The sequence below is a fragment of the Eschrichtius robustus genome, chromosome 7 (genome assembly GCF_028021215.1).
Source record: "Eschrichtius robustus isolate mEscRob2 chromosome 7, mEscRob2.pri, whole genome shotgun sequence".
NCBI lineage: Eukaryota > Metazoa > Chordata > Mammalia > Artiodactyla > Eschrichtiidae > Eschrichtius > Eschrichtius robustus.
In genome coordinates this window covers 89388801-89403286 of record NC_090830.1, presented here as the reverse complement: position 1 = coordinate 89403286, position 14486 = coordinate 89388801, and the positions used below count along the sequence as shown (strand labels likewise).

Genomic DNA, 14486 nt, shown 5'->3' with positions numbered 1-14486 from the left:
GTGACTCCGGCAGTGAGCAGTGTTACCTGCCTGGGTGAGGTTGAGATGACTCAGGTGGGAACGACCCCATCTTGGAAGAAGCCTGGCCCATGCTGGGCCCCAACAGAGCAGGCCTTGAACACAGGCACCCATGCCAGCCTGTCCTGAGTCAGAAGGTCAAGTCCTGCACTTGGGGCAGGGAGAATTGAGCCTTGACAAGAGTCAACTAATTCTCCAAGTAGAATCTGCTCAACAACCCAGTCTGGCAAAGGACCAGTTGACTACATCATCAAGTCAGGAGAGTCAATTTTTCAAACAGCAATTTGCCAACTGAGCAATTAATAATTCTGAAAAAAAAACAACTGAGTACTTAAATACTTAGGGCTGTCTTATGTCTGAGGCATGACGATTTTTTTTCTCCTGTGATTTGAACTGCAAATGCCATGAATGTCAAGAGTTTTATGACTGTCATCCTGCCTATGCTTTCTCTTACTTCTACTTCATGGACTTGAGCTCCCAGTATATACAGCCCACATATCTTGCACATACAGACCCCTCCCAGCCACAGGGAGACTAGACTCCTGGAGACTTGGTTTGTCAGTCACCAAAGGAAGACTTCCCCAGCAGATCAGCACTCATACATCCATGGGTGTCAGTCGGGGTTCCGGAAAAAATCAGAGGGCACATCAAAGGGATACCTGAGGAAAGGGACAGTTCACAAAGGTGTGGACAGACTTAAGGGAACCAATGAGGGATGGCGAGGCCCCTAGCGACCAGGAGCAGTGGGAGTTGTTTCCTCCCTGGGCCTGGAGGGGCTGTAGACCCCGAAGAGAGCTGCAGCTGTAGGAGAGGGTCAGCAGACAGGAGCTGCAGCTGTCAGCAGAGGAAGAGGGCCACTGCCCAACCATGCCCAGCAAGAAGGAAGCAGGAGGAATAAATTCCTCTCCTCTTCTTCTCCATCTCCTGTCAATATGCCCTATTGGCTGAACCCAACTAAGTCCTGAGGGTGAGGGAGCCCGGGTGATGCAGTTCAAGAGGCAGGTTACCAGGGCGAGGGCAGGGAGGAGAGGATGTGGATTCTCGGTAAACAGAGAACACCAGCTCAGCCTGCCAGACTTCTAAGTCTGGAAGCAACGTGGCTGAAGCTTAATTCTTAATTCAGCCCATTTCTCCTTCCTGAAACTCTATGGGGTAACAAGAACACAGGAAGAAGAATTTTTAAAAGCCCATCACCAACTCACACATCAAATTTAACTTTTCTGAAGTTAAGTGTCACTCTCTCCTCATCTCTGCTACCCTGTTGCCATTCCCTCCTTCTTTCCACTGCCTTCCCACCTGTCCCGTGTAGATAACCGGTCTCTTTGATTCTGGTTTATCCTCCTGCATTTTCTTCCCACAAATATGCAGAGACATGTGCCCTGCATACTTTCTTGCATCCTCCTTCTTTCTTTACAGGAAGGATAGCATACCAGAGATATGCAGTTTTGACTTCACTTTTTTCTATCTAACAGTAAAAACATACTATTTTTTAAATATGAAAAAGAATACCAAAACGACATCACATACAAAGAAATCCCACCAAAAAGTGTGCCTCAAAGAAGGCACACGAAAATTATTACCTAACGTGAAACTCCAACATGAATTTTAGAAAGAAAATAAGACACTTAATAAAGCATTAGTAGTTATGAAGGAAGACTATAAAACAGAAATACCAGAACTCAGGGATGAGATGGCAGACGACAGGAGCAGGCAGAATAGGAACTTACGTAACTCTGGAATAAAACAGAAGAAAAAAGGTAAAACAAACCATTGTAGAAATGAAGACTAAACTAGAAGGAGCCACAGTAGGTACCTATGGGAACAGAAATGAAAAAAAGCAAAGAAAAAAGAAGGAGTCATATTAAAGACATACACAGTGTTTGGGAGACAATGGCAGATGTGGAAGGTAGAAAACTTTGTGCCCACAACTGGAATTCCCAAAGAAGAAAGCCAAGTAATGGAACAGAGCAAATATTTAAATATACAATTAAGAAATGTTCCTGAAATAAAAGAAATCTAGAATCAATATGGAAAGGGCAAACAGCATACTAGGGAAAACTGAACCAGAACAATCATCACCGAGACGAACCCTAAAAAAATTATTGTACCTTAAAGATAAAGGGGTGAGAGGGATAAATTAGGAGTTTGGAATTAATACACACTACTATATATAAAACAGATAAACAACAAGGACCTAGTGTATAGCACAAGGAACTATATTCAATATCTTTCAATAACCTATAATGGAAAAGAATCTGAAAAAATATGTATATGTAATTGAATCACTTTTGTATATGTAATTGAATCATATACAAAACTAAAACTAATACAACATTGTAATCAACTATATTTCAATAAAAAAGATAAAAAAAGATAAAGAAAGCTAGCCAGACAGAAAGATCAAGTCACTTATTAGAAATTCCAGCGAGGGCTTCCCTGGTGGCGCAGTGGTTGAGAATCTGCCTGCTAATGCAGGGGACATGGGTTCGAGCCCTGGTCTGGGAAGATCCCACATGCCGCAGAGCAACTACGCCCGTGAGCCACAACTACTGAGCCTGCGCGTCTGGAGCCTGTGCTCCGCAACAAGAGAGGCCGCGATAGTGAGAGGCCCGCGCACCGCAATGAAGAGTGGCCCCCGCTTGCCGCAACTGGAGAAAGCCCTCGCACAGAAACGAAGACCCAACACAGCCAATAAATAAATAAATAATAATTAAAAAAAAAAAAAGAAATTCCAGTGAATCAGAAATCAGACTTCTAGGGACCGCTCAACCTTCTGTGGCAGAGGCAGAAGGTGGAGCAGCCATGCCTAGAAGATGCTCATGGAAAAAAGTGTGAGATGTAAATTTCAAACCCAGTTGAGGATAAAGTATAAAGGCTACAGACCAACATTACCACACATTTAAGAACTCAGAATATGGTTCACATGAGCCCTTCTTTTTTTAAAAAATTTTTATTTTAACTTTTTAACCTTTTTTTTTAAAAATAGAAAATGCCATACACAAAAATAGGACACTGTGAACCCTCATGGACACATTGCAATAACCCAAGGGGCCTAGCTATAACAATTCTCAGCTCAGATCCCAGACGTCTTCTCAATTCATCTGAAAATATTTCATTCTTGAGGAAACTTTTAGAGGACTAACTCCAACCAACCAAGAGATAACAGAAAATATTTCAGCAGAAGGAATGGCAGAGCGCTTCTAATATTTTCAGTTGCATATCTAAGACAGAACAAAGGTGTGGAGGAATGGGATGCAAATGCTATGTGTTTTCACAAAGTAGAAATGAGACAACAACAACAAAAAAAAAAAATAGGAGAAAAGGAGAGAAGGTGGAAAGCAGAAAACTCTGCCCCTTCTCATCTGTAATTTGATGGGAATCAGAGCTGAGAAGTCCAGTGGAACCAAAATGTGACGTTAGTGACTTTGTGTTTGGTTAGTTGGGGAACTGGTATTTGGAGAATTAGGAACTATCTGAGGAATTGCTAATGGAAGAATTAATCTTTGGAGATTTGACCAAGATCCAACAGGTGCAGTGGCCACAGCTGCCTTCTCCTCAGCCCATCTGGGCTCAGCTAGCTTCATGAACCTCACGGAGACAGGCCTGGGCTCCTATAAGCTCCCCTGGCTCCCCAGTACCATGCCCACCTTGTCCCAGACATAGGACCAAAGACAAGCCCAACCTGGCCCTGCGCCCCAGGGCTCTGTGTTGGGGGAATAGAGGCACACAGAAACAGGTATTTGCACGGTGCATGGGAGCATCAGCTGCATGGCAGCAGGGTTTGTGGAAGGGACTGCATTGTAGGAGATGGCACCATGGTGAACATGACAATGTGTCAACTCTTGTTATCTGGTAGGAGAACCAAAGGACCGTCATCCCTGCATTCATGTGGCAGATGTTGCCAGAGCCCCACTCTAGGCTCTGGGTGTGCACTAATCAGTAGAAGAGACTTGGCTGCAGCCCGTGGACAACCATCACAGTGAAGCACACAGGAGAGCGACTCATTAGTATATAACCGTGGAAAAGAAGTACAGGGGGTGTGAGAACGTACTGGCAGTGGCCAGACCCATTCTGTGTATGTTGGGGGACGACCAGGGAAGCTGAGATCTGAAGGATGAAAGAGCAGGAGCAACTTGGACAAGGGTGGTTAATGACGGAGGATGGACAGCATTCCGGGTAGAAAAAAAGGGCACCTGCAAAGACTGAGATGAGCAGAAGCACAACGTCAAGGGAAATGAACAAGGGTTAACGTGGCTGAGGCAGAGAGGGAGGGCGTGTTAGGGGAGGAGGCTGGGGAGGTGGGTGAGGCCGGCAAATACAGGACCTTAGTATCCAGGTAACATCAGGATTTAAGCTTTTGTTTGCAACAGAAAACCTAATTCACAGCAGCTCAAACAATGAGGAAATTGACCCTCTCACCTAGCTCCTGGCAGCTGCAGGACTAGTTAGGTTAGGGACTGAATAAAGTAACTTGGGATCCAGGTTCTTTCTATATTTCTGCTCTGCCCTAATCAGCAAGTTGGCTTTTCCTTAGGCTTGTTCCTCCTGTGGTTAGAAGTGGCTGCCAGCGTTCTAAGAATCATTTCTAGCCACAAAAATGTTCAGTGGAATAGAAGAAAATGCTTCTTCCTTGGTCTTTTTCTTTTCTTTTCTTTTCTTTTTTGAGGATGAAAAACCTTTCCTAGAAGGCTCCTGGCCCTAGACCTGACTCCTCCTCTCCTTGGCCTGAGCTGGCTCACACATCCATCCGTAAGACCGACACTCACAAGGAGAACAGGATGAAGAGGGATTGTTGCGCCAATTGGGATCTCTCCTGAGTCAGGCAGGGGAAGGATGCATTCCAGAAAAATGTGAGGGCTCTGCCAGTCCAGCCCCACCTGCCTCCTGCTGTGGCCCCAGGTGGTCTCTCCCAACCCTGGCATCCTCTCCTGGGGGCAGGGGCTCCTGGAGATGCTGGAAGCACCTCCAGATTACCCCAGGTATCTCTTCAAGGACCCTCCCTTTAGGCCTTGGCCCATTTTGCAGACTAGCTGAGCCCTTCTTTTGGGGACAGTCAGCAACAGGAACCAAGCATGAAACTGGGCCTGGCCCTGGGGTGAGGGTGAGAGATGCTAAGGGTTAGGGAGGAGACCTGTTGTTTCCTTGGGAGGGATCTCAGATTGGAGACGGGAAAGGTCACCTGGGGGGTGGGGGTGAAGGGGAGGGATGGGGGTGGACACGACGATACTGCCCCCTGCTGGCATGTCTGGAAAGCCTCTGGGAAAGCCAGCCCCCAGTCAGCGTGTGAAGGAAAGACGATGGTTTTTTTTCTCAATCTCCCCAGAACTAGGAAGTGCCGTGTAGCCAATATTTGTGAGTTGAAACGGCATGGCTACGTATGTGCCAATCCAGACGAGAACGAGATCATTACGGACAGAGGGAATAGTGTGTGCAAAGGCGTGGAGGTGGGGAAACGGAACGGGGCGTCACCTGCTGAGGTGTGGCGGGGGTTCGGATGAAGAGGGCAGCCAGCGCCCGGCGCCAGGGCTGGGACTTATCCTGTGGCAACAGTGAGTCACCCATCAGCAGGACTTACCCAGGGTTGGTATCGCGTGCATGGACACGTGGACACGTGCTGGGGAGGTCGGAGGGAATAAGGTTTGCGCGAACTCTAGACCCTCTGGGGGAACCTGCCCGATAAAAAAGCCGGCCTCCGCAATTACTGAGCCTGCGCGTCTGGAGCCTGTGCTCCGCAACAGGAGAGGCCGCGGCAGTGAGAGGCCCACGCACCGCGATGAAGAGCGGCCCCCGCTCGCCGCAACTAGAGAAGGCCCTCGCACAGAAACGAAGACCCAACACAGCCAAAAAATAAAAATAAAAATAAATAAATTAATTAATTTTTTTAAAAAAAAAGAAAAAAGCCGGCCTCTGCACTGGGCCAGAAGGTACAGGTGCCTCCGGAAGGGAAGGGGTGCCCGAGGGAGTGGCCTAGCGCGCGCACGCACACAGCCGGGTCCCAGCGCTTCACGCCCATGTGCACCGCACCCACGTGCACCGCCCCGTGCGCCGCAAGCACCTCCCCAGGGGGCGCGTCTTGGGCGGAGCTCCTGGCGACCGCGCCAAACACAAGTCAACTGGGTGGGACTCAGATCTTCGGGGCGTGTCTTCGCCCACCCGGTCCTGCCCCGTGACTCACCGTCGGGTGCGACAGTCGCACAGCGGGCAGGCGACGTAGGGTGACGAGGACCGAAAGCCCCCTCCCTGCGTCCCCTCTCTTCCCCGAGAATTCCTGCCGCCTGAAGCCCTCGCGGGCGCCTGGCCCTAGGATGCCTCGATGCGTCCAGCCCCCCGCCCCGGCTTAGCTCACTGGGAGAAGTTCCCGAGGCCCCTGCCGTTGGAACCCTTCGCCCCCCGCCCAGAGCTGAGCTCCTCGAGGATCTGGGCACCGAGTATCCCCCTCCTAGGAAGGGGCGGGTTCCTGGAGCTGAGGGAGCGGTTTTGGAATCGGGGGCAGGGGGAATAGAGCGGGGGAGGGGCACGTACCTAGATGGGGGGTTGAAATTTGGATAAGGGAGAGTCTGGACGCACGGTTGAGATATGGGAAATGAATTCCTGGACAATCCGTCTGGGTTTCCGAATTTGGAATGCCAGGACTCTGGACGTCAGGGCTGAGTTTCTGGATCCCCGAGCCTCTGCTCTAAGCGAGGCGGGGCTGGGCCCAGTTTGGGAGGAGACATGAAGGGGACGGACACAGAGTAGGCATATGTGCTTTAATGAGGTGGCCCGCCAAGAGCCTGCTAGAGCTCCGGGCCTGGAAGGGAGTCACCCATGTCTCCCTTCTGTCATTTCAGGAGGCCGAGTTTTTTCCCAAAACCCGAGAAAGCCTCAGAGGCCTGGTTAGCAGTCTTGTCGATGGTTTCCTGGGTAGACTTGGCAACCTGGTCCATGGCTGGGAAAGGAAAGGATAGGGCAGTTGAGTGCGGGGCCCTGGGGAACCACAGCCCTGCAGGGTTAGCTTGGCCTGGGTCTCCCTCCCCAGGAAGCAATGCTGGTAGAGGGTCTGCAGAGGAGAGGGTGTGTCTGGGCAAGGGCTGGGTGGAGGGCAGGGCCATGCTGGGGCTGTCCACCCTCCTGCCCACCAGCCCCACCAGACCTTTCTGCCCTGTTTCTGTGGTCTGATCCACCACTTGCTGAGTTGCTGCTCCAGCCGCCGTCACTAGAACAGAGACACGTGGGTTTTAGCCCCTGTTGAGATACCACCAACCACAGGGGCCTCACCATTGCCAACCTCATCTGTTCTCTAGAGTGGTCTGTCCTGCAGGCCCAGGGATGGATGGCACTGAGGTAAAGTTCTCTGACCAAGGCCACTCAGTGAGGGGCATGAGCCCTTCCCATGACTACAGGTTGTTCTTGTTTATTTGTAACTCTGGGCTCCTCCTGTCTGGCCTGCTTCCCTTGCCTCTCCAGGATTGCTGCAAAAATATCCAAGCAAGGAAGGAAGGCAGGGCTAGGCCAGGCTGGAATTGGCATCTGGGCTGTGGCTACTGCTGGGCACAGCCCAGGGAGAACCCTGCCGCCTTTAACAACTTCTCCCCCGGAGGCTTGGCCCAGATGCCTGAATTCCCACATTTAGAGCACTGGGGCTTCTACTTTGCAAGGCCCTCTCACTACCTCCTCTCTCCTGTGCCTCTCCCCAGAGGGCACACAAGCAATGACTGCCAGTGCCTCCGTGAGCAGGCAGCGTTAAGGCATTAGGAAACGAAGTGTGGAAAGTAGGTGAAACTTCCAAAGCCAGGCCATCTCCTCTAGACCAGAGTTTGTGCCTGTGAAGAACAGGGTTTCCAGGGGCTCAGGTGGGTCCCCACCTGCTCGGTAGGCAGACAGGTGGCTCTGGCCTTCAGAGATCTGACTTATCCTTGCTGCTGAACAGGAAAGGGCCTGCTTTACGCAGACCCTGGGGACCAGGGGGTACAGGGGTCAGGCAGACCCTGGGTCTACTGCTTACAGAGGTCCCTGGGGTCTTTGTCTGACATAGCACAGTCAAGACCACAGGGAAGGAGACTCTGCACTCCACTTACAGATGGGGAAAGTGAAGCCCAGAAGGAAGGGTACTGTAGACAGAGACTTCCTGGTACCATTTTAGCCTCAGGGGAGCAACTGTGGGCTTTCCTTGGGGCACTGATGAAGGAGGGGGTTGGTTTAGGTGTTGTCTGTTGACAGGGTTATGTGTAGGACAGATTGGGAGCTGGAGTCCCAAGGGAGGCTGAGCTGGGACTGGAAGAGCTGCCGCTGGTGGGGCTGAAGTTTCCTTACGTACCCTACTCCCCAGTCCATCCCCAGCCCCCAGCTGCATAACCTCAGGTCTGAGGGGGAAGGAGCCAGAGGTGGAGAAACTAAGACTGGGGACCTGCCCTGCCCGCATGAAGGTGGGAAGGTCCTCTGCGTGAGGACTTAAGAGGAAATGAGTATTTCGGAGGAGGGGGGGAGTGCTCAAAACAAAGCCCGGTGGGAGTCTGGAGCCACCCGTCCCATCCTGTTTCTGTGCGCCTCTGGGACTTGGCGGGCAGAGATCGGGCGTGGGGTGGCGGAGCGCGCTCTCCTCGTGGACCGTCACTCTCCCCTGAGGGCCCGGGTGGGGCCGCTCCCGGCCCTAGCAGCTGCCTCGGATTGGCTCTGGCAATGCCCAAAGCGCCCCCCTCCCGCCCCACTCCTCAGGCACTGCTGTTCCCCCACTTCCCTCGAGGCATCATTCCCGGGCTGGTCCGGGTGGGCGTCCTTCCAGGTCCCTGCAGCTCAGGAGAGGGCCCTTCCTAGCCAGAACCGCCCACCGACTTTCCGGCTGCGCAGTCCCCAGGCTTCTGCCCCCAGCCCCACCCCCGCGTCCACCCGGGGGTCCCAGCATGCGCCCCAGATCGCGCGCAGTTCTCACCCGCTTCCTGGGCCGCCCCCTCCACTTGCTGCTTCAGGTCCTGCAAGCCTTTGCTGGCCATGGCTGCTGGGGTCTGCGAGGTGGTTCAGGGTAACCGTAGCGACGTTGGATCCTGCTCAAAGCGGCGGCGACCCGAGCACCAGCTCTGGTTTTTAAGGCGCCCCAGGTCCGGCCCACCCCGCAAGGAGGGGGGTTGGAGGGGGCGCGGGGCGGTTCCCAGCACTCGGGCTCAGGGGAGTGACCGAGCCCTGCTCCAGTCCCCGCCGGCCCGAAAGCACAACCTGGCCTCTGGCGGGCCGTAGTGGGAAGGCGGAGGACCCAACCAGGGTCTGGAGCGGGGCTCCGGGCTGCAGAGGGGCTGGATCAGGGGTCCAGAGAGCGGCTGCGGGCAGAGGGGGCGCACCAATCTCCCTCTACCGCGTGAGCCGGACTTTTCCTCTTTGACCCTGAGGATTCCCCAACCTGTGAGCGCGGGGTCAGCACCAGGTCAGGATCTCAAGGCTGGAGTTGTAATTAATAATAGCAGCTGCCTTTTATTAAGCATTTACCTTGTGCCTGGCGCTGCCCTAACGCTTACAGCCTCTTGTGTAACCTTCACAACTCTTGGAATGGGTGTTATTAGAAGTTTACAGGAAGAAATTGAGGACAGAGGGCGAGTTAGGTCTCACCCAAATTCACATGGCAGGGACTCAAGTCCGAGTCGGTGGGCTGTAAACCCTAGCGCCCTCACCCACGCCGAGCTGGCGGTCCCCACACACTCAACCTGGACACTGAAAACTGGCCATCTGCCCAGCCCCTGCTGGGACAGGGGTAGAGGGGGAGCACAGTGGGGAGAAGGTCGAGTAAATCCCACCCCCTTACGAGAAGGCGAGTCACTGGCGTGCGTGCGACCCTGGCTGGGGACCAAGCAGCCTGATGTGGAGGGGGAGTAACGGAGAGGGCGGCCCGTGTGTGTCCAGCCCAGGCAAGGAAACCGTTGTCGGTCACCAAAGCCCAACGACTTGGGCAGGAAGCACCCCAGGCCAAACAGCGAGGAAGGGAGCGGCCAAGCCGCAGCCCTCTCAGGTCACCACTCCTGGGACCAGCGCGCGGGGCGTGGTGACGACCGGGGGCGCTGGGAGGGGAGTTAGTGACCTGAGCGTCAGTAGGGCAGCCAGGGATCCCAGAAAAAGCAAAACGACCCTCGAGGCACAACATCCTGGCGCTCAAGGGTGCAGGTGGGGCCCCCACCCCGCCCAGCGCTCTTCCACTCCAGAGCCCGCCTTCGGAGTCTGGAGGCCACCCCCTCTGCGTCTCGGTGCGGCGGCTCCACCCTCTCTAAGGCTGCTCTCTGATTCATCCTCTTTGGGCCTGTTTCTGCACGTCTGTCGGGGTCTCCCCTATTTTGTAGCTCTGGGAAGCTCCCACCTACCCAGGTCCACTCGGCTGGCCCAAGCTCTCCCTGTAATGGGTGGGGAGGGGTGGATAAGCCGTGGAGGGTCAGCCCCTGGTGTGGGGTATATGGAAACACACACACACGAAATTGATTAAGGAAGAACGATTCCTGGGCAAGAGGAAGGGGCAGGCGCTGAGATCAGGTGGGGGGATGGGACACCAAACGCAGACTAACAAAGCGGCTGCCCCGCCCTGCCCTGCCCCGCCCCGCCCCGCCCCGCCCCTCCCGGCCTTGCGCCTGGTCCAGCCCCGAGCACTAAGGCCCTGCAGAGCCGCCTGATGGTTCCTCCTGGACTCCGGGGAGCCCCGCCCAGACCCTGCCCCAGGCCTGCCTGCCCTCCTGAGGCCTGCCAGCCCTCCTGAAAAACCACCAGTAGCACCAGTCCCTTTAGCCAGGAAGGCCTTTTACACGGCTCCAAGTTAGCTCACCGCTGAGCTGCTGTTGCTATTTGGCACCAGGCCCAGTGGGCAAGGAGCGAGACTGGGAGGCAGCAGCCTCTCGGGGCGGGGGGGGGGGGGGGGGAGGGGGGGGTGTTGGGCCCAAGCAGGTGACAAAACGGACAGTTGAGTAGCTGTAAAGCCTCAGGCACTGGAGTCATACCTCTTGGGTTCAAATACCCCCAGGGCAAGTTCCCTCATCTCGCTGAGCCTCAGTGTCTCAAGGAGCCTCATCAAGCCTTAACCTCATCAAGCCTGATGGTGGGGGGCACAATACCAGAATCTCCCCCAGAGTGTTATGGTGAGGATTAAATGGGCTGATGGATGCCTGACACTCAGCTGAGGGTCCTTCAGGGTGGGGGGAGGGAAGGCCCCCTTAATCTTGCTAATTCTTACTCATCCTTCCAGTTTCATCGAAAATATCACAACCACGGGCTTCCCTGGTGGCCCAGTGGTTAAGAATCCGCCTGCCAATGCAGGGGACACAGGTTCGAGCCCTGGTCCAGGAAGATCCCACATGCCACAGTGCAACTAAGCCCGTGTGCCACAACTACTGAGCCTGTGCTCTAGAGCCCGCGTGCCACAACTACTGAAGCCTGCGCGCACTAGAGCCCGTGCTCCGCAACAAGAGAAGCCACCACAATGAGAGGTCTGCACACCGCAACGAAGAGTAGCCCCCGGTCGCCGCAACTAAAGAAAGCCGGCGCACAGCAGCAAAGACCCAATGCAGCCAAAAATAAATTAATTAATTAATTTAAAAAATATATATCACAACCTCTGGGAAGCCTTCCTTAACTATCACAGATTAGATGAAGTATGCCAGTTTGGGCCTCCCAGCATTCTGTACTTCCCTAACATGACACTTACCAGACTTTAGTGATTGCTTTTCAAATTCTCTCTCTTCCCTCTGTAGGAGAGCAAAATTTGACACTCCAAGATGTCATTTTGGCAAGCCAGTTATTTCAAGCTGAAAACAATCAAGGCCCAAAAGACTCAGGGAGAAACTTTGATCTTTCCCCTTAGCTGAATTTAGATAGAGGGCCTTACAGGAATAGAGCTATCGCCATAAATAACTAGAGTATGAACTAGGTGTGTAGACAGGGAGGAACCGAGAAAAGTCTATTTGTTAAAATTCCTTTCTGTGTCCCATTGTCTGTACATGACCCAGCAAACATTTATTTACCGAACATTCGCTTTTCCATCTCCATGTCAATTGCCTTCCTCCCCAAATCTCTAGCCCCAAGATCCTCTTTTGTCTTCAGCTGAAGACGCTATTTAAGGTGAAGGCTTCAGCCATTTTGACAAGTTACTCAGTTTTCCTGGGTCTGTCCCATGTATACACGCTATTAAATTTTGATTTTCTCCTGTCAATCTGTCTCATGTCAGTATGATTCTTTGAACCAGCCAGAAGAACCTAGAAAGGTACAGGAAAATTTCTTCCTCCCTGACACCTCCAAGATTCTGAGCAATTAGAAAGGAGAGACCATACCTAGTTTGCTTAGTTTGGTTCCTCAGAGTCAAGCACCTTGCCTGATACATGGTAGATGATTAAAAAATCTGTTACAGCAATGTTGGAAGAGGTCATCAAGAGGATGTAACTGTTGGTTGCCTTGCGAGCTGGACCTGGGCAATCAGAGGCTCCTCACCCCCTCCCCTGTCCTTGGAATGTATGTCCTGCCTGCAATTCCCATACTGGTGGCCATTTCAAGGACACAGCCTTGACAGAGTAAGGTGTTGTTGAAACCCTCTGGATTGAATATATGACTGACCCCAGTTAAGTCCTCTGTTAACTTTTAAGATTCTGGTGGGCTGGGGCAGAGATCTATTCATCTTGTGGCCGCCCAAGACAAACCTCATATGTAAGTTCTCTTATTAAAACTGCCACCTACTGGGACTTCCCTGGTGGTCTAGTGGGTAAGACTCCGTGCTCCCAACGCAGGGGTCCCGGGTTCTATCCCTGGTCCAGGAACTAGATCCCGCATGCACACCGCAACTAAGAGTCCGCATGCCACAATGAAGATCCCAAGTGTCGCAACTAAGACCCGGCGCAGCCAAAATAAATAAATAAATATTAAAAAACAAAACAAAACAGCCACCTACCGAAAAAAAAAAAAAAAAGGGACAGGGTGCCTGGGGCTTCTCGGATAAGTAGAGGATGGGGGGAGAGCAGTAACTCCTCTAGGGAAGTCAGGTGCAGCCCCACAGATCCCACAGCACATAATAGGGGGCTTAAAGGCAAAGAGCATTGCAGTGCCCATGGGATGGGGAAGAGGCTTCCTGGACCAGGCAGACCTTGTTGTTTGATCACAGGAACTGGCCCTGAATACGGGGGTGAGAGCGGGACGCAAGCAGCAGGGACCCTCCCAGGTTCCTTCAGCAGAGGGGAGGGCACTGGGACCCCAGGGGCTGAGTCTAGGTGTCCTCCTGCCCCAGTTACCTGAGAGGGCCCGGCTCCTCCCCCCTTTCTCTCAGGCAAGCCCAGGCCCCAGGTGCCCTCCTCCTGGGGCATGCACGGGCCTGCTGATGAGCAGTGTCTGAGCCCGGGAGCAGGAACACCCGGGACTGCCCGCACCTCTTCCAGACCCTTCTTTCCTCCCACAGTAGGGTTTGGGGGCTGCAAGACCAGCGGCTCACTGCTCCTTTCTGCCGCCTCAGCCGTGGATACCCATGATGGGCAGGCTGGGATACGACGAAACTCAGCTGTGTTTGACTGGTTCCCAGCCCCCAGGGCTGCCCTCGACCTCTGCTCCCCACCACAGAGGCAGGGTGGGAAGGTGGTGTGGACTCAAGTTTTGGTGCCCACACCCAGGGCTGGAGGGCTGGGGCAAGCCACTTAGATGCTCTGAACCCAAACTGGCTGTCAAAGGAATGGGAGCCCTGCTCTCTGCTCAGGCACCTCTGAACGAGACTCCAGGTCGTGATGCCAATAGCCCTTCGTGTAGGACAACGACCACCCTGGTCCCAAGGTTGTTTTGAAACCTTGGGGGTGGCAGCATCTGCCATAATGCCACTGGAGCCCCCGCAGTCCGGGTGGACGTAGCAGAGCATGGGAATCAGCTGCTTGGCTCTGGAGCCAGGCCACCTGGACTTCTGCCCGGGTCCCAGCTTCCTAGCTTTGTGCCCTTGGGCAAGTTATTTGACTCTCTGTTTCTCAGTTCATTTTCGATGAAACTGGGACATGCCATTTGTTTTGAGGATTAAAGGAGGTAAAGCACTCAGTACAGTGTCCCACACCTGGGAGGAGCTCAACAAATGTTCATTTTTACTTTGTCTCTCAAGGCGGAGACTGGCTCTTCTGCCTCTCAGCTGTTGTGTTTTCTAATGATACTTGACAGAACTCTTTGGTGAAAGGGAAAGCCCAGGTCCAACTTGGTGGGGAGCTCAAGGCTGGGTGGGACCAGGCGGGAGGAGCCCTGGGGTCATGTCCTTCTTCGCAGAGGAGGGTGCAAAGAGTCCCTACTATGGGTTTAGACCTCCCATCTTTGAAAGTTACCATCTGCTCCAGGGAGGGGCGTTAGGTGTCCCTATTCCCAGAAGGAACTGTTCCACCAAGGACACACATGGAGGGAAGTCCCAGGAGGCCCATCCTCACCCTCTGCCGTCAGTGGGGTCCATTCCCGGAGGGTGAGCCAAAGCTCAAAACCTGGGGCATCCCGGTCTCACGCTCCAGCGGACCGTGTGTCCTTGA

General features: G+C 53.5%; 1 protein-coding gene across 1 annotated transcript; it reads right to left on the bottom strand.

Moving 5' to 3' along the window:
• Positions 1-6753: 6753 nt before the first annotated feature.
• ADIRF (adipogenesis regulatory factor) lies at positions 6754-9118 on the bottom strand. The gene is made up of 3 exons (XM_068548919.1): positions 8927-9118; positions 7151-7213; positions 6754-6946 (listed from the first exon to the last, which is right to left on the bottom strand). Exons 1-3 carry the CDS (start codon positions 8985-8987, stop codon positions 6840-6842), a joined length of 231 nt encoding a protein of 76 aa, XP_068405020.1. The 5' UTR covers positions 8988-9118; the 3' UTR covers positions 6754-6839.
• Between the last annotated feature and the right edge of the window lie 5368 nt (positions 9119-14486).

Bases quoted from the DNA above. Each gene is read 5' to 3' on its own strand.
- ADIRF (XM_068548919.1), bottom strand. From the start codon at position 8,987: ATGGCCAGCAAAGGCTTGCAGGACCTGAAGCAGCAAGTGGAGGGGGCG. The intron at 7,214-8,926 runs GTGAGAACTGCG...TCTCTGTTCTAG, and splicing joins GGGGGCGGCCCAGGAAGCGG to TGACGGCGGCTGGAGCAGCA. The intron at 6,947-7,150 runs GTCTGGTGGGGC...TTCCTTTCCCAG, and splicing joins CACAGAAACAGGGCAGAAAG to CCATGGACCAGGTTGCCAAG.